Source organism: Rhincodon typus, chromosome 7 (assembly GCF_021869965.1).
Source record: "Rhincodon typus isolate 14 chromosome 7, sRhiTyp1.1, whole genome shotgun sequence".
Lineage (NCBI taxonomy): Eukaryota > Metazoa > Chordata > Chondrichthyes > Orectolobiformes > Rhincodontidae > Rhincodon > Rhincodon typus.
The window spans coordinates 63784449-63803404 of NC_063338.1; the positions used below are offsets into that span (position 1 = coordinate 63784449).

Here is an 18956-nt window from a genome sequence, read left to right on the forward strand (position 1 = left end):
AGTTGGAAGTATGTATACAAATAGCTAAAATAAAATTAGGGGACATAATGTTTCTGACTGTTCCAATGTAAAGGTAGACCTAAACGGGCTCGCAATGTGGGCAGAAAACTAACAATTGAAATTCATAATATCCAAGTCTGAAATGGCTTATTTTGGTAAGAGAAACATTATTTCTTGGGGAGAAAGGCATAAAGGAGCAATCGCATTTGGGAACACATATAAATCTCTGAAAGCAGTAACAAGTGCTAAAGTAGTCTGTGGGATAAAGGTTTCAAAAGCAATGTAGGTATGGCCTGCTTTGACTTGCCTTGTCTCTCCTACAGTAGCTAAATAACTGAACAAATAGGAAAAAGAAACGAAGATAAAGAACTGCAGATGATGGAAATATGAAATAAAAGCAGAAAATGTGGAAACGCTCAGCAACTTTGACAGCATCTGTGGAGAGAGAAACAGAGTTTACATTTCAGATCTGTAACTTTTCTTATAACAGTTCTGAGTAAAGGTCATCAACCTATAATATGAACTCTGGTTCGCTCTACACATATGCTATAAGATTTGCTGAGTATTACTGGCATTTTCTGTTTTAATATTGTACATAAAAGACTGAGCTGTCCTTTACCTCATGTCCTGACATTCATCCTGCACTAAAATTCAGATGGAGGTAATGAGGGTGCAAATTAATTTGTTTGTGTTACCAAGAAAGAAGAAAATATGTGTCACTGCATTAAGGGACACGCATTAATTGGGAGATGGCAAGGATAGAATGATTGACAAATTAGATTCTGTACAGTTGATAAAGCATTGCATTGAGTTGTATTTACAAAGTGTAGATTTTGGGAGCCAGTTATAACATTCTCTGCTTGATTTTCGATAATGACAGGAAAAGTAAGACGGAAGAATGCACCTAAACAGACCCATGTGAAATCTGTAGGGGACTGAAGTATTGACAATAGGTTCTTAAGTAGCCATGTTATTATCAATCAACAGAGGCAATGATTGAAAATTGGAGTATCACCTCTCCGAAATCAATTCTACAATTTCTCTCTCAGAAGACAATAACATTATCAAAGGTCTTCTAAATCCAGATTTGCTGGACAAAATACAATTAAAGTTTACTCTACTGATCCAATGAATATACCCCACCGTAGGATTTTCTATTCTGCTTGCTATTTCAGAATTTTTCACAGTTGCAACTCCCTTGTCTAATTTTAGCTTTAATAAAATTATTGACTGCAGCAAACACTTACCTCACTGAAATAAGAGCAACCTCATGTACTTAAGAGTAAAAAAATGCTGTGAGTAGTCAGAGGTTAAAACATGTTTAATTGCAAATAAATTATCAAAATTATCTCAAATTACTGTTTATATTGATCTGACAGACAAATCATATCGAAGCAATTTGCAGAATTTCTAATCAAATCACATTAACCTCTTGTTAAAGAATGCTGTCTTTCCTTCGCAAAGCCAGAAAAATCATTTGATTAAATGTAACCACATTAAGGGGCAGTTAACATTTATTCAGTTAGATATGAGTGGTGGACTACAACAGAAACTTGGAACAAATTTAACCTTTAAATGCAGCTTGGTTTGAGAGTTTAAAATTTAAAAATAAAACAGAACCCAACCATCCTGAACATGCCATCTGGTAGCCATTACAGAGAGCTGGCTTTGAGTTGAAATAGATTGGAACTTGAATCTTAAAGTGTGCAGGACATTTAGAAATTAATGCAATAGGGAGGGATGACATAAGTTCAGGAAACCAGGATTTGGAAACAGTTTGGGATAGAAATAAGAAATGATAAAGACCAAGAAGTCATTTGTAGGAGTAGTGTACATGTCCTCTAACAGTGGCAGCATGATAGGATGGAGCATAAAGGCAGAAATAATGTCAGCCTCTCAGAAATGGCAGTTTCCTTCCCTAAAGGATAACAGTGAACCAGGTGGGTTTTTCGAACAATCAACGATGGATTCATGGTCATTAATAGATTCTTAATTCCAGATTTTATTTTATTGAATTCAAATTCCATCTTCTGCTGTGGTGGGATTCAAAGGCAGATCCTTAGAACGTTATCTTGGTCTCTGGATTAACAGTCCAGCAATAATACCACGAGGCCATTGCCTCCCTCTGAGGCAATATGAACTGACAAATTAGGTTAAAGGATAGGTCACGAGAAATACAGTAGCAGACCTTTAAGAGGATATTTCAGAATATGCAGAATAGGTACATTCCAATGTTTAAGAAAAGTTCCAAAGGATGGATGCAGCATCTACTGCTAACTGGAAATGTTAGAAATAGTATTAAAATGAAGAAAAAATATATAATTATGGGGAAGGACAGTGGTGGGTTAGAAGATTAGACAGAATATAAAACGAAACAAAGAATGTCCAAAAGATTGATCTGGAGAAAAATATTAGTGTGTGAGAAAGCTGGCCATACATTAAAAAAAACATATTGTAAGAGTTTCTCTAAATATTTCAAGACTTTAAGAGTTAATAAAGTGAACTCTGGTTCAATAGAAAGTGAGAATGGAAAACTAATCATGGAAAATAGGAAATGGCACATAAATTGAACAGATGACACAGATGTACTTCCACTAGATGACACAAGTAACACCCAAGAAGCAGTGATAAATCAGGAAATAGAACAGAGGGACCAGTGAGATATTTGTTGCATTGTTTTTTACTTTTCCAAGCCTTCCTTGATTCAGTATAGTTCCACTGGATTGGAAGATAGTGAATGTAACTCCTTTATTCAAAAGGGGAGACAGAAAATAGGAAGCAGCAGATCAATTAGCTGAATATCCATCTAAGTTAAAATGTTAGATGCCAGTATTAAAGAAGTTACAACACAGCACCTGGAAAAGTTTAAGGTATTCAGACAGAATCAACATGTTTTTCTGAAAGTGAAATTGTGTTTGACCAATCAATTGGAGTTTTTGAGATGGTAACACATGCTGTGGATAATGGGGAATTTGTATCTGTATTGCACTTTGATTTCCAAAAGACAATTGATAAAGTTTCACATTAAATTATATTTTGGAAAATAAAAGGTCAGCATGTAGCGGGTAGCATACTGGTATGGAGAGAAGATTGGCCAGTTAACAGAAAGCAGAGAATAGGCATAAATAGGTCTTTTTTTCAGGTTGGCAAGATCTAACAAGTGTTAAATCAGGGATTGATGCTGGAAACTCAATTGTTTACAATTTATATAAATGACTTTGATGGAGGGAGGTAATGTATGGTTGCCAAAGTTGCTGATGATACGAAAACATGAAAATAAGTTTTGAAGATTCCATACAGAGGTTACATAAAAGATACAAATAGGCTTAGTAATGTGGTAAGTACAATAAAATGTGGGAAAATGTGAAATTATCCACTTTGAAAGGAAGATAAACAAGCATCCAATCTGAATGTTGAGAGATTGCAGAGCCGTGGGATACAAAGAGGTCTACGTGTACTTGTGCATGATTCACAAAAGGTTAGCACATAGATACAGTAGGTAATGTGGAAAATTAACAGAATGTTAGCAGTTATTTTGAGGGCAATTGAACACAAAAGTAAGGACATTACACTTCAGTTATACAGGGTAGTGGTGAGACTGCATCTGGAATACTGAGCACAGCATTGATTATCTTATAGAAGGAAGAAGGAGCCACCAATGAAGCAATGTTATTCTACTCCGCTTGGAATTTATACTGTTCAGTCCGTTATGGTGAGTACTGTTATTTTCGGTTTTGATTTGTATGGGTTTACATGTGGGATCCAATTCTATACGTTTGTTGATTGAAGTATGGGCGGAGAACCATGCCTCTAGGAATTCCCGTGCGTGTCTATGTTTGGCTTGGGCTACTATGGTTACTTTGTCCCAGTTAAACTGATGGCCTTCATTGTCTGAATGTACCAATATTAAGGAGAGTTCATCGTGCCGTTTTGCTGCTAGCTGATGCTAGCTGATAAATGGGAAGTTCCAAACCTCAGTATACAGAAAAGCAACCCATACAGATCAAATCCTCAACTTCCACAGCAACCACCCCAATGTCCACAAACAAAGCTACATTAGAACACTATTTAAACGGGCCAGGACACACTGCAACACTCTAGAATTACGCCAGAAAGAGGAAAAGCACTTATACAAGATCCTCGCTTTAAACGGATATCCCCACAACTTCATTCACAGATGCCTACATTACAGACAACAATAGGAAAACACAATACAACCTAACACACGGACCAGACTTCCCTACATCAGGAACATATCGGAACTGACAACAAGACTCCTAAGACCACTAGGAATCGTGGTGGCCCACAAGCCCACAGCCACTCTATGGCAAACTCTTACGAGGATTAAAGACCCCATTCCCACAACATGCAGAATGAATGTGGTTTACAAAATACCATGCAACGACTGCCACATTACATCAGACATACAGGAAGGAAAATAGCCATCAGAATACACGTATCAGAGTACAGAACATCAGCTAGCAGCAAAATGGCACGATGAACTCTCCTTAATATCGGTACACTCAGACAATGAAGGCCATCAGCTTAACTGGAACAAAGTAACCATAGTAGCGTAAGCCAAACATCGACACGCATGGGAATTCCTAGAGGCATGGTTCTCCGCCCATACTTCAATCAACAAACATATAGAATTGGACCATAACGTACTGGACAATATAAATTCCAAGCAGAGTAGAATAACATTGCTTCATCGGAGGCTCCATTGATGATGTCACCTAGCATGGTGATGAAACATCTGAACAAAAGCACGCAAGTCAATAACCTCAGTTGTCTTAAATGCAACTCAGTGTTCTAATAACAACAAAAACTGATAAAATTTACACTGACTGTTGATGTCAGGGTGTACCTACTTTTGAAATTCAATAAATTCCAGCTATATAGCATATATAGTCAGATTTCCAAATCTTCATTTTAATGGTCAAGTCTAAAATCAAGAAATCTCTTGGTTGTTATGTCTGGGCAGAGGACATGATCCAATAGCTGAGGCAATGTTATATTTAGCGTTGATTGCACTGGAGAATCCATGTAAAACAATGATTTGACGCACTTTTAAGTTCAGTTTTTGTTGTTTTTATTTTTCTATAATCACTTGCAGGACATGGATGTCGCCAGGTGGTGAGCATTTATTGCCTGTCCCTCATCGCCCTTGAGAAGTTGGAGGTGGGTTACCTTCTTGAACTGCTGCAGACCATGTGCTGTCCTTAGGGATGGAATTCCAGGAATGTGACCCAGTCACAGTAAAGGGACAGTGATATATTTCCAAGTCAGGATGGTGAGTGGCTTGGAGGGGAACTTGCAGGTTCCAATGGTTTTAAACAGTTACATACAAACATTTATATATAACAGTTATGGCAAATAACTACTCAAGCCAAATCACAACTGAAATAAAACAGATTCACTCTGGAGATCTGTGCAACTTAACATTTATCTTTCAGTTTAACCAACTCTTGCCTAGCATCTGCTGAATAAGGAATTGTCACTCAACTTCCCAATGTAACATATGAGTAAACAAAGTCAACTAATTTTATTTTCTCAAGTTGACTTTATGTGGCAGCAAATAGTCTATTTTGACTGGACAATTAAACAAGATAGAGTGAGTCAAGATGAATTCTATCTCAGGGATATACAATTGCCTGAAGCATATTGTTGAGATACATGAGAATGTTTCATGTCTTACAATTGCGACAATTCCTTTTCTCAATGTCATATTTCAAACATTCAAGGTACCCATTTCTATAAGATTATACCACTGTAAAATAGAAAGCAATTTTCATGCAAGGGAGAGTTGATTTTGTAAAATTAATTTTATTCATCTTTTGGAGTGGTATATTTCTTTATTTTTGTCACTCAGGCTAATCATTAGGCACCATCCAGTAACTAAGGAAGTCAAGGTTGTGACAGCAGCAGGCTTTAATACAAACCCCCAAAGGCAACCCATGTGGTAGCAATGATACATTTCAATTTTCATAATTTGGTTTTGTCTCTATGATTTAAATTGGTCTATTAGTTTATGAGGACCAAATTATTATCGGTTTCAATGTGTTAGCTAAGTCTGGTCACTAATTTCATATCAGATTCTAACAATTCTGAGAGTGAAGAAACTTTGCAGTTCAGTCATACTTGACTGAATTCAGAACAATGACAACTAAAGTAAAAGAATGACATTCTCACTCTAAGTATTTCTTTTTCTTCATTCATTCACAGGATAAGAGCATCACTGGCTGGGCAGCATTTACTGCCCATCCCTAATTGCCCAGAGAGTATTTAAGAGTCAACCGCATCTAATATCTAGATTATTTTGTTTAAAGGCAAATCAGGGCAGGATTTATATACTTAATTGTAAGGTCCTGGGGAGTGTTGCTGAACTAAAAGACCTTGGAGTGTAGATTCATATTTTCTTGAAAGCAGAGTCACAGGTAAATAGGATAGTGAAGAAGGCATTTGGTATGCTTGCCTTTATTGATCAGTGCAATGAGTATAGGAGTTGGCAGGTCATGTTGCAGCTGTACAGGACATTGGTTAGGCCACTCTTGAAATACTGCATGTAATTCTGGTCTCCCTGCTGTAGGACGGATGTTGTGAAACTTGGAAGGATTCAGAATAGATGTACGAGGATGTTGCCAGGGTTGGAGGGTTTGAGCTTCAGGGAGAGGCTGAATAGGCTGGGGCTATTTTCCCTGGAGCATCAGAGGCTGAGGGGTGACCTTATAGAGATTTATAAAATCATAAGGGGCATAGATGGGGTAAATGGACAAGGTCTTTTCCCCAGAGTGGGGGAGTCCAAAACTGGAAGCATAGATTTAAGGAGAGAGGGGAAAGATTTAAAAGGGACCCAAGGGGCAACTTTTTCATGCAGAGGCTACTGCATGTATGGAATGAGCTGCCAGAGAAAGTGGTGGTTGCTGGTACAATCAGAACATTTAAAAGGTATCTGGATGGGTATTGAACAGGAAGGGTTTATAAGGATATGGGCCAAATGCTGGCAAATGGGACTAGATTTATTTAGCACGTCTGGTCAGCGTAGACAAGTTGGACCAAAGGGTGTGTTTCTGTGCTGTATATCTCTATGACTCTAATAATATTATTAACGAGTTATACATATTAATATTCCAGTGCTGTTTTAAACTAGCAAAGTGAAACAATGAGCAGTTCTTGCAGCTACACTCCTTAAAAAAGATCATGAGCAATGCAAATGTAAAAAGGAGCTCTTACCAGTTGCTGTCCTGCTATGCCCCATGCTGCATACTGTAATACAGAATTTGCCACCTCTGGGGGATTCAGTTCCCTCACTTCCCTTTAGTACATAGAAAGTTAAAATAAAAACAGTGGGTTTGGTATAGCTTTTAAGTAAGTCAAATGAAACAAATTCTGCTAACATTAGCTAAAAATACTATTTCAGGACAGAAACTGTGATATCTACAAGAATTTGCATTAGTTGTAAAATAAAATCACCTGAGTAAAAAGCTGAGTGTTTATCCTTAGAGAATAGAAACAATTGTGCTTAGCAATAATTGCAATTAACTTTGCGTTTGCATTCATACATATTATGAATCTCATGGATTTGAAACTCTGTCAAAACAGATTACATTTTTGGTTCATATTTATTTAACTGCAATCTCAACAAATCTTCATAAAGAACATTTTTCATTGATTTATGTTGTTTACCATTTTGACTGAGATTTTTCTTTTATCTCTGCCAGCTTTTCTGCAGGAAATGGACAAATCTGTTGTCTTTTTGGGTGATGTCACATTCAACCCATCAAACACCTTGTCAAATGATTGCAAATGTACCAGAAAGTGAACGGGACTTGACAGTCACCACTACAACAGTGATACACGCACTTTAAGATCTGGCGTAAAGAAGTAGAAAACCATCTCAGTCACAAAAGGGTCACACTGCTATGCTATGTCTCTTATTCCTAATACTGGGGAAATATCTGAAAGGACCGTCCCCTAGGAGAATCACAAGATGCCAAAACACTGACCACATAACAACTGATCATATTTGGGGAAACAAAATAATTGCATTTTATTTCAAATTTATTCAAAAAATTTCTTCCTTTTTGGACAGAAGAAAGTTATTGCAGATGGAAGGATGAGCTTTAATTGTAAGTTAATTCGTTCTGTGGCAATATGATCACGATTTTCCCACAAACCTAGTCCAGTAAGTGTGTTTGTGAGATAAGGTTAACCACACAAAAAAAGTAAATCAGCAACATCCTAAAGTTTAATAGCAGTGTGGTCTTATAATAAAGACTAAAATTACGCCCTTGAAATGCCAAATCCATGGAGCATCTAAAATGTGTTATTGATCTTTGTGTCCCTTATGAGGCAGTATTCATGGAATCCCTACAGTATGGAAACAGGCCATTCAGTCCAACAAGTCCACACCAACTCTCTGACAAGCATCCCACCCAGACTCACCCCCACTACCCTATCCCTCTAACCCAGCATTTCCCATGGTTAATCCACCTAACCTACACATCCCTGGACACCATGGGCAATTTAGCACTGCCAATCCACCTAACCTGCACATCTTTAGACTGTGGGAGGAAACTGGAGCATCCGGAGGAAACCCATGCAGACACGGGGAGAATATACAAACTCCACACAGACAGCCACCCGAGGCTGGAATTGAGCCAGGGTCCCTGCTGCTGTGAGGCAGCAGTGCTAACCACTGAGACACCATGCCGCCCCAAGTGTAAGTGTCCCCAAGCGCTGATGGAAAATGTTAACAGCCTGCTCTGCCATTAGGCAGATAAATGCATCAAACCATTGAACCTACATTCAGTTTTGAATACAGGTATCTTGAAAGTATCATTAGCCATATCCCAGGGACAATCTTCAAAAATTGTCTTCTCTTTCAAATGATCTACACAGAGAGTTACCTCAAACTAAATATTTTTTAACTGCTGCCTGGAAATGGTATTGACTTGCAGGAAATCACATTCAATAGACCATCTGACATCGGTTGAGTAAATGTGCTTGTGATCATAAGTGCTGGACTGTAGTGTTTCAGAATTCTATCCATGTATTGTCTTAATGTTTCTTAAATGACAAAAATGTACTCAGTTCCACCACTATCCCTGGCAACCTGTTACAGTCACTCAACACCCTCGGTATGAAAAAATTGCTCCTTTGAACCCTTTTGCATCTCTCCCCTCTCAACTTAAACATATGACCTCTAGTTTTAGACTTCCCTACCATGGGGAAAAGCTGTTGGTTATCTACCTTCTGCTCCTATGATGCTGCTTGGCCTGCTGTGTTCATCCAGCCCTGTACCTTGTTGTCTCGGTTATCTACCTTATCTATGTGTCTCATGAGTCTCTTGATCTCTATAAGGTCACCCCTCAGTCTCACATGCTCCACAGAAAACAGTCTCAGCCTATCTAACCTTTCCTTATAATCAAACATTCCAGTCCAGGTAGTATCCTAGTAATTCTTTACTGCACTCTTTCTAGTTTAATAATAGCCTTTCTATAGTAGGGTGACCAGAACTACATGCAGTACTCCAAGTGCGGCCTTACCAATATTTTGTACAGCCACAACATAATGTCTCAACTCCTATACTCAATACTCTGACTGATGAAAACATGCATACTGAAAACCTTCTTCACACCAAGTGTACCTGTGACTCCATTTTCAATAAGCTATGAACCTGTACCCCTAGATCTCTTTGTTCAATAACACTCCCCAGGGCACTACCGTCGACTGTATAAGTCCTGCCCTGGTTTGACCCCCCAAAATGCAACACCTTGCATCTATCTAAATTAAATCCTCATCTGCCATTCTTTAGCCCACTGCATTCCCTGATAACCTTTAAGGTTTTGGAGTAGATCTGTAGCTCGGGTTGCGGGTATTGAGGTTGGTTGGCTCACTGAGCTGGTTTGTTGTTCCGCAGACGTTTCATTACCGTGCTTGGTAACATCCTCAGTGCAGCCTCTGATGAAGCGTCGGTGTGTTTTCCCACCTGGTTTTTAAACTCTGGGGTCCGTTGCGATGGATTGCCTCACTTCCGGGTTTCCTCCGTAGTGGAATGTATATGGGGTCGAGTTCAATGTGTTTATTAATAGCCTGCTTCGTGGAGTGCCATGCTTCCAGGAATTCTCGTGCTTGTCTCTGCCTAGCCTGTCCCAGGATCTTGGTGTTGTCCCAGTCGAAGTCGTGGTTCTCCTCGTCCATGTGGATTGAGGTGAGTGAGTACTGGTCATGTCTTTTTGTAGCCAGTTGGTGTTCATGTACTCTTGTTGTTAGTTTCCTTCCTGTTTGTCCGATGTAGTGTTTCTCGCAGTCTCTGCAGGGGATCTTGTAGATGACATTGGTCCTGTCCACGGCGGGGAGTGGGTCTTTAGTTCGGGTGAGCACTTGTCATAGGGTTAATGTGGGTTTGTGTGCCACTCTGATGCCCAGTGGTCGTAGAAATCTTGTGGTGAGTTCTGACGTGTTCCTGATGTAGGGTAGTGTGATGAGTGTGTCGGGTCGTGTAGAATCTTTCTGATGCCGTGCCTGTAGGCATCTCCTGACCCAGCTCTTTGGATATCCATTATCCTTGAACACTTGGAAGAGGTATTCCTCCTCCTCTTGGCGTAGTTCCATGTTGCTGCAGTGTGTTGTTGCCCTTTTAAATAGTGTTCGCACGCAGCTTCATTTGTGTGTGCTGGGATGGTTACTATGATAGCCTGATAACCTTCTTCACTGTGCACAAAACAATCAATTTTGGTGTAATCTGCAAACTCACTAACCATATCTCCTAAAATCTCATTGATATCATTTATATAAGTGATGAATACTGATCCTGTGGCACACTGCTGGTCACAGGCCCCCAGATGAAAAAAAACCCTCTACTACCACCCTGTGTCTTTTACTGTCAAGCCAATTTTGTCTCCAAAGAGCTAGCTTTCCCTGGATCCTAAGAGGTTTAAACTTACTCAACAACCTACCATGTGGTACCTTGTCAAAAGCCATGCTAAAGTCCCTGTAGACAACATCTACCACACTGCCCGCATCTACTTTCTTGGTCACACCTTCAAAACATTCAATCAAGTTCATGAAACACTATTTTCCATGCATAAAGCCATGCTGACTATCCCAAATGAGTCCTTATCTCTCCAATAGGAGATTTAATAGGAGCATATAAAAAGAACAGAACAATAATTATGGGTGACTTTAATCTTCATGTTGATTGGGTTAATCAAGTTGTAAAGTTTAGCTATGACAACAAATCCATAGAGTGCATCATGGTTAGTTCCTAGAGCAATATGTCATAGAGCCAACCAGGAGGCAGGTATCTTGGATTGGTAATGGGAAATGCAACAAGTATAAAAATGACCTCAGAGTAAAAGAACCCCTAGGAAGTAGTGATCATAACATGATGTAGAATTTAATATTCAGTTTAAAAATGAGAAACTTGGTTTGGAAATAACTGAGGCTAAAAGCAGATAAATTCCCTGATCCTGATGGCCTGTATCATAGGATCCTAAAACAGGTACCTAAAGAGATAGTGGATGCATTGGCTGTAATTTTCCAAAAAATAGTGCTTTCTGGAGAAGTACCAGAGTTTTGGAAAACTGATAATATTACACCCCTATTCAAAGGGGAGGGAGGCTAGAAGCAGGTAACTATGGGCCAATTCATCTAATATCTATTGTTGAAAAAGTATTAGAATTAATTATTAAGGAAATAATTGCAGCACATTTGGGAAATCATAATCTCATCAAGCATAGTCAGCACGGCCTCACGAAGAGGAAATCATACCTGGCTAATTTATTGAAGTTTTTCAAGGAAACCTAAACCAGAGTGGATAGAGAGGAACCAGTAGATGTGTTATATTTGGTCTTCCAGAAGGCAGATGACAAGGTAACTAACAAAAGGTTAAGTCGTACATTAAGAGCCCACGGTGTTGGATGTAGTATATTAGCAAGGATAGAGAATTGGCTAATGGGTAGGAAATAGCAAGTGGGGATCAGGGATTCTTTTGCAGGTTGGTGACCCATGGCCAGTAGGGTTCCACAGGGATCAGTCCAGGAACCATAACTGTTTACAATGTGTATTACTGACTTGGAGGAAGGAAATGAATGGGCTGTAGCCAAATTTGAACATGATGCAAACATAGGTGGAAAGGCAGGTTGTCAGATGAATACAAACAGTTTATAGAGAGATACTGATAGTTTAGGTAAATGGACAAAATATTGGCAAATGGAGTATATTGTAGGAAAACGTGATGTTGCACATTATGTAAGAGAGAACAAAACAGCAGAATATTATTTAAATGGAGAAAAACTTCAGAAAATTGCAACACAATAGGACCTGGGGAGCACTTGTATGTGAAGCACAGAAAGCTAGCACACAGCTGCAGCAGGTAATCAGAAAGGCTAGTAGAATGATGGTCCTTATTTCAAAGGGGTTAGAGTACAAGAGTAGAAGAGTCTTACTGGAACTGTATAAGGTGCTGGTGACACCACATCTGGAGTACCTTGAGCAGTTTTGGTTCCCTTATTTAAGGAAAGATATCATTTCATTGGAGGCAGTTCAGAGAATGTTCACTAGGATGATCCTGGGTATGGAGGAATAGTCTTATGAGCAAAGGCTAAACAGGTTAGCACTCTACTCATTGGAGTTTACAAGAATGAAGGTGATCTATTTGAAATGTACAGGAATCTTAAGGTGTTTGATAGGGTAAATGCTGAGAGGATGTCTTCGCACATGGGTCTGTCTAGGACCAGGGGACAGAGTCTCAAAATAAAGGGGCACAAATTTAAGACTAAAATAAGGAGGAATTTTATCTCTCAGGGAGCTGATAGTCTTTATAACTCCTTGCCACTGAGACTTGTAGTGGTAGAGTCCTTGTGTATATTGAAAGCTGAGATAGATAGATTATTGACCAGTTGGGGAATGAAGGGTTACGGGACAAGGGCAAGAAAGTGGACATGAGGAATTTTGGATCAGCCATGATCCTATTGAATGGCAGAGTGGGCTCGAGGGGCTGAATGGCTAATTGCTATTTCTTATTCTCTTGTGGTCTAATAGAAGCATTCAAAACAATGAAGGGTTTCTATAAAGAAAAGACAGGAAAATTACTTACTTAGAACTATAGGCCATAAATTTAATGATGAAGTGAAAAGTTAGGAGACTTCTTTTTAATGAAAAAAGCATGCTTGGACATGGACTGCCTCATCAGAAACATTAAGAGATGCAGCATCCGTAAATGATTTTATAAAGGGAAGTCAATATATATTTGAAAAACATAATTTAAAGAGACAGGAGATATGCATAGATTTGTCAGGGAGCCTGCAGTGATGTCTGTGATTTATGATTCTCATTACAAAAATAGTACAGATTGTCCAGGTGTCTCTCCACTATAAATCTGTCCTTTGCTTATGTTTTGAATCCAGAAATTAAGTGAATAATTCACAATCTTCATGCTAACTCCCAAGATTTACTGCTCCTGAATAAGATACTTCTGGATAGAATGGGGTCTACCTTTGTGAAATAAATTTTAAAAGTTTTGTCCTGTTAATTAGCTGTCACTGCCACAATGGTGGGAAATGCATACAAGATGAATGGGGAGCAACTTTTTCCCCTTTCTGAATGCATATGCGTGATTTTAAAGGATTAGCCAATCCAAACCAGCTGTGTTACACCAAATTTTACGTATAAACTAGCCCCAATCAATTCAGTTAAATTCAATGCTAATTATCCCTCGTCTTAACAAAGGCAAAAGGATTATTGACAGAATTCACCTTATTATTTTTTGTGCCCCATTACAATATGGCTCAACCACCAAAATATTAATCTTTCATTCATTCACGGGACGAGGGTGTCGCTGGCTAGGCAGCATTTATTGCCCAGACGGTAGTTAAGAATCAACCACATTGCTGCAGGTCTGGAGTCACATGTAGTCCAGACCAGGTAAGGATGGCAGTTTCTTTCCCTAATGGATATTAGTGAACCAGATGGGTTTTTCCCAACAATTTACAATAGATTCATGGTCATCATTAGATTCTTAATTCCAGATACTTATTGAATTCAAATTCCACCATCTGCCACGGTGGGATTCGAACCCGATTCCCCAGAACATTATCTGGGTCTCTGGATTAACAGTCCAGGTGTAATACCACTAGGACATTGCCTCCCCCAACATTTTAATATCACTTCCACAGAACTAATGAATATTCCTTTCTTTGTTATTCTAACAAACCATATTATGATTTAGTGCACCATTCGAATCCCAAACTAAAAGTGTAAGTAGGGGTCTAATTTTTGAAATGTTATATTCTAAAGCCTTTTCAGTAGCTTGGAGCAGGAATTGGTGAATATGATATCATTGACATTTTTTGTTGGAAGTAATAAAGAAATCTAATAGTTCTCCACCTTGGGAGCCTACAACCCAATGGTTTTAATGTGGACTTTACCAGTTTCAAATTCTCCCCACCCCCGGCCTCATCCCATGACCAACCCTCCCTCTCATCCATGATTCCTTGACCTAACAAAATCTGTCCATCTTCTCTCCCACCTATCTGCTCCTCCCACCTCACTGACCAATCCCCACCACTGCCTACCTGCACTCACCTATCACCATCCCACCTACCTTCCCCAGACCCACCCCTCCTCTCTATTTATTTCAGAGCTGCCTTCCCCCTCCCCCATTTCTGAAGAAGGGTCCCGGCCCTGCTCCTCTGATGCTGCCTGGCCTGCTGTGCTCCTCCAGTTCTACACTGTGTTATCTCTGACTCTAGCATAGGCAGTTCTTACTATCTCTAATCTAATAGTTCTTGTTCTCTCTCCAATCAATTCTTGATTGGCAGAGGATAATACAGAGAAAAACAACTGTAAAATAATAAAATATGGAAGGCAAATGCTATGAAGGAAAAAAAAACACATGGAAAGTCCTTAAAATCTTTTAATCTGCATTAACATCACCAAATGGAATATTCGCTTGCATTTAAAATCTGTGCTTAGATTTAATTCTTATACAATATCAAGAAATTTGAAAACTTTTGAAATAACTTCATAAATAGATATTTTACTGACCTGGTATGTATATCATAAATAATATATGATGCAGTGTAAGAGTAATGATAGACCTATAAAAGATGAAAAAAATACACTGCATTAGACAAAGTAATTACATTTTTGTGCTTAATCTACGTAGAATTCTTCATTCATGAGCACTTGCTTTTCTTTTAATTCAGCCACACAATAAAAACAAATGAAATGCAATGGTTATTATTTTTAAAAATTAATTGTATGCATTTTCACTGTGAAAAAGAGCTGTTAGCCATAATTATCTAATTTTACTTTTCAATTCTGATTTATGTATGTATTTTTTGAATCATAATAATTGATGCCTACTTTTTTTTCATTCACACAATGAGGGCGTCACAGTCTAGGCCAACATTTAATGCCCATCCCTAATTGACCAGAGGGCAGTTAAGATTCAACCACATCACTGTGGGTCTGGAGTCACATGTAGGCTAGACCAGGTAAGGATGACAGTTCCCCTCCCTCAAGGACATTGGTGTATTAGATATTGATATGAGCAAAAGTAACCAAATTGCTAATAACCTAGGTTAGTTCTAAACTATGGAGTAGTATTTTAACTTGGGCTATTTGGTGTAAAAGAATCTGCAGAAGCCAAACAAGCAACTTATTAGAGATAGTAGGAACTGCAGATGCTGGAGAATCCGAGACAACAAGGTGCAGGGCTGGACAAACACAGCAAGCCAAGCAGCATTACAGGAGCAGAGAGGCTGACGTTTTGGGCCTAGACCCTTCATCAGAAAAGCAACTTATTATCCTGTATTTGGTGGCACTTCATCCGCTCCATCTCTTTCAGTCAGTAAACCCATCTAGTATTTGGGAGTCTGAATGTAATTTTGATGGTCAACCAGGCAGATTATGTGCTGTTTGTGCTTGACACAGATTTTCAGTGCAGTAAAGCAAAAGTAGTACCTAACAGGTACGTTTACAATTATTTTCATGGTGCCAGGAGGAATTACTGCCCGCTTACCCATGCGAATTACATTCCTGCCAGTGAGGATGCCCGGTCACCTGGCCTGAAGTTGGCGAGCTACAGCAGGTACCCTTTTGACTCCTGTGGTTTGATGATGATATGATAATGAGGCCTGATGCTCAAAATGGACTTGGCCTTCGACTGGTGGAGCATCTCAACCTATCAGCTGCCTGATTATTAAAATCTCTCTCATTGACTCTCACATCAGGCCAGTTGATCTTGACATATCACTGATGAATCATTAATTGAATTTAAACCTTGCATTTTAGGAAATAACTTCTTCCACTTATTAATGAGAGTCTCCTGAGTAAAATAAGTGAATATATTACAGTCTGCTCTCAGACAGTGTAATTAAGCTCAAAGAGTTAACTCTGATGGGAATTCTCCAATCTCTAGAAGTAATTTTATGAACACTGCTCCTATTAATATTTCACTTTTCGAGCACAGTGAGATAATGGTTACTGCATTTGTGTGGTTACAGGAACCTTATAACAGTCAAATATTACACAAAACATAAGACTATCAAAGGTTGCACAAAATTACCTCATGGAGAACCACCAATTACAATTAAAATATCTAGGAAGATTTAACAGTTGCTAAACCAAACATGCTATATCTTTCAAATAAAAGATATGTACACATATGATTTCTCATTTCTAATGGAAAGTGCACAAGTATTCTTTAAACTTGTAGAGGTTTGGTTTAAATAGGTTATTGGAAGTGCTTAGAAATGTGCAATTGAGGCCACAATCAGATCTGCCATTATCTTACTGAATGGCAGAGTAGGCTCAAGGGGCTAAATGACATACTCCTGCTCCTAATTCATATATTTGTTTGCAACTTTGTAGAAGGAAGCTTTTCCGTTCAGCGTGTGTGCAACAGGTTTCTGCTGCTTCAGTACAAATTTGAACATACAGCCTGCTGCTTTTACATTCTTATCCATCAGGTATTTAACTAGATTTCCTTAAAAGATACAATGGACAATGGTCTCTGCTTCTTACTTTCTAAGCAAAGAAATTTCTCATAACCTACTGACAATTTTGCATTGGTAATTCCTTGTCATTGTAAAATCCTTTTTTAAAAAAATCTAATTTTTAATTGTTGTTTGAAAAGGGAAAATGACTTTTTTAAAATCCAAGTATTATTGAAGGATACAGCACTTGTTAAAACAGTTACTCTGACACTCTTGCTAACTGCTGTTTATACTGTTGCTTGTTCAAGCAATGATGGAAAATTTACAGACAACCTGGGGCCATGGGTTGTGCACAAATGGAGATTCAGCCAGCAACAAGTAGCTGATTGGTCTGTGGGCTTGTGATCAGTTATCACTGACAAAGGCCTCTGATTGCAAACAACTATGTGACTGGTTTCCTAGGTAACAGAAAGGAAGACCAGAAAGCAGCATTTTGATGAGAAAAAAATCATTTCAGCAAATCCTGTGAACAGAGACCATCGACCTGATTTCTCAGTTTTTCACTCTGCCTATAACACCCTTTTATCCCCTGCCTGCATTGGTCTATATGTGTGCACAAGGGGGATTTTATAAAAGGGTTAGAGTTTTGATTCATAGAGTTTTTGCCAAAGGTTCATAATCTTTCCCAGTAATTATAGTCCATTTATTTGTAATAAATAGTAATTCTTCTTAAACACAGAAACCTTGTCCATGCTTTCTGTCAATCTGGGCCTAAGAGACAGGTAAATGGGGAAGTGTGCAAACTTTCATAATCTTTGACTTTTGAGATTACTCCAGCATAGTGGACTTGATTTTCAGCATGCTACTCCAGTTAGGGATAATATCAGTGGTTTCACAAGCAGAGGGGCTGTGATTAGATGAAGGGTAAATTCTTGAAACATCTTAACTTGTGTTTTCTCTTTGAAGATGTTGATACACCTGCCATGTATTTTCAACAGTTGTGTAATGTTTTACTGTAATAATTCTGTCATGGCCCTTTCTTGTTTAAAAAAAAAATCCATTATTAAATTTCCTTTGCTCCAGCCAGTCATAGTTACTTTAAGTCTGACCTTGTAGCTCTATTTGTCATTGTGACTGTTCCATGCCTCATACCTTCTAATGCATTTGTAACACAACCAAACAGTTTGAACATCAACTTTAACATCCTTCTGACATATGCCATCGGCAGGTGGAAAGAGTTGGAGATATTTCTGGTCAGACATGTGATGGGAAGAAATTGGGGCTTCTATCATTGCTATTCTTTGCTCCAAGCTACAAAATGCATGAAAAGTATAAGTTATCATGAGAAACACAAACTGATTGAGGAGTGGTTGGCTCAGTTGCTTGGATAGCCAGAGTGGATCAAATTGGTGCCATCAACATGAGCTTCAATTTCGATTCTAGTTGGGGTGGATTCAGGACCTTTCTCCTCACCCTACTGGAGATGGAGATCTCAACAGCGTGGGTTGGACCTGCCTCTGTGCAAAGAATTTGAACTGAGGAATATCCTCTGTAGCTATATTAAAGTGCTCAAAGCTAAGCCCAATACACTAATTGTGCTTTAAACTTCCTGCACAGTCTTCTTATTAGCTTTTGCCTCATATGATCTGAACTCCCGATATATAGCCACAAATTTTTAATGATTTTGGTCTATCTCGATACGAACTGCCTCAACATACCTCAACTGTGGAGAAATGTGTATCTGTATTCAGAGATCTCTCTGTTACTCCATACCCATCAGCAACATTTTATTTAGTGTATGAGGACGATTCTTTCCCTACAATAATGGTCAAAGACAATTCTCATGACAACTGTAACAAAGGCTGCATCAAGACAGCGTGGAGGGCCTGATAGAATAGCTTACATCGCCAGAGAATATAATTGGCAATAGTGATTAAATAATTCATTGACATCACCTCTCAAATGGAGATTAAAATCTTCTGGTCAGTACACCAGTATTTTCTTTCTACT

General features: G+C 38.7%; 1 protein-coding gene across 1 annotated transcript in view; it reads right to left on the reverse strand.

The window, feature by feature from the left end:
• The window catches only part of LOC109928671 (inactive dipeptidyl peptidase 10-like), a 618050-nt gene that overhangs the window by 177912 nt on the left and 421182 nt on the right, over positions 1 to 18956 (reverse strand). Inside the window, exons 6-7 of the mRNA XM_048599233.1 lie at positions 15052 to 15104; positions 7234 to 7315 (exon numbers count right to left, since the gene is read on the reverse strand). Of these exons, the coding sequence (XP_048455190.1) occupies positions 7234 to 7315; positions 15052 to 15104 (135 nt within the window). The remainder of the gene's footprint in view (positions 1 to 7233; positions 7316 to 15051; positions 15105 to 18956) is intronic.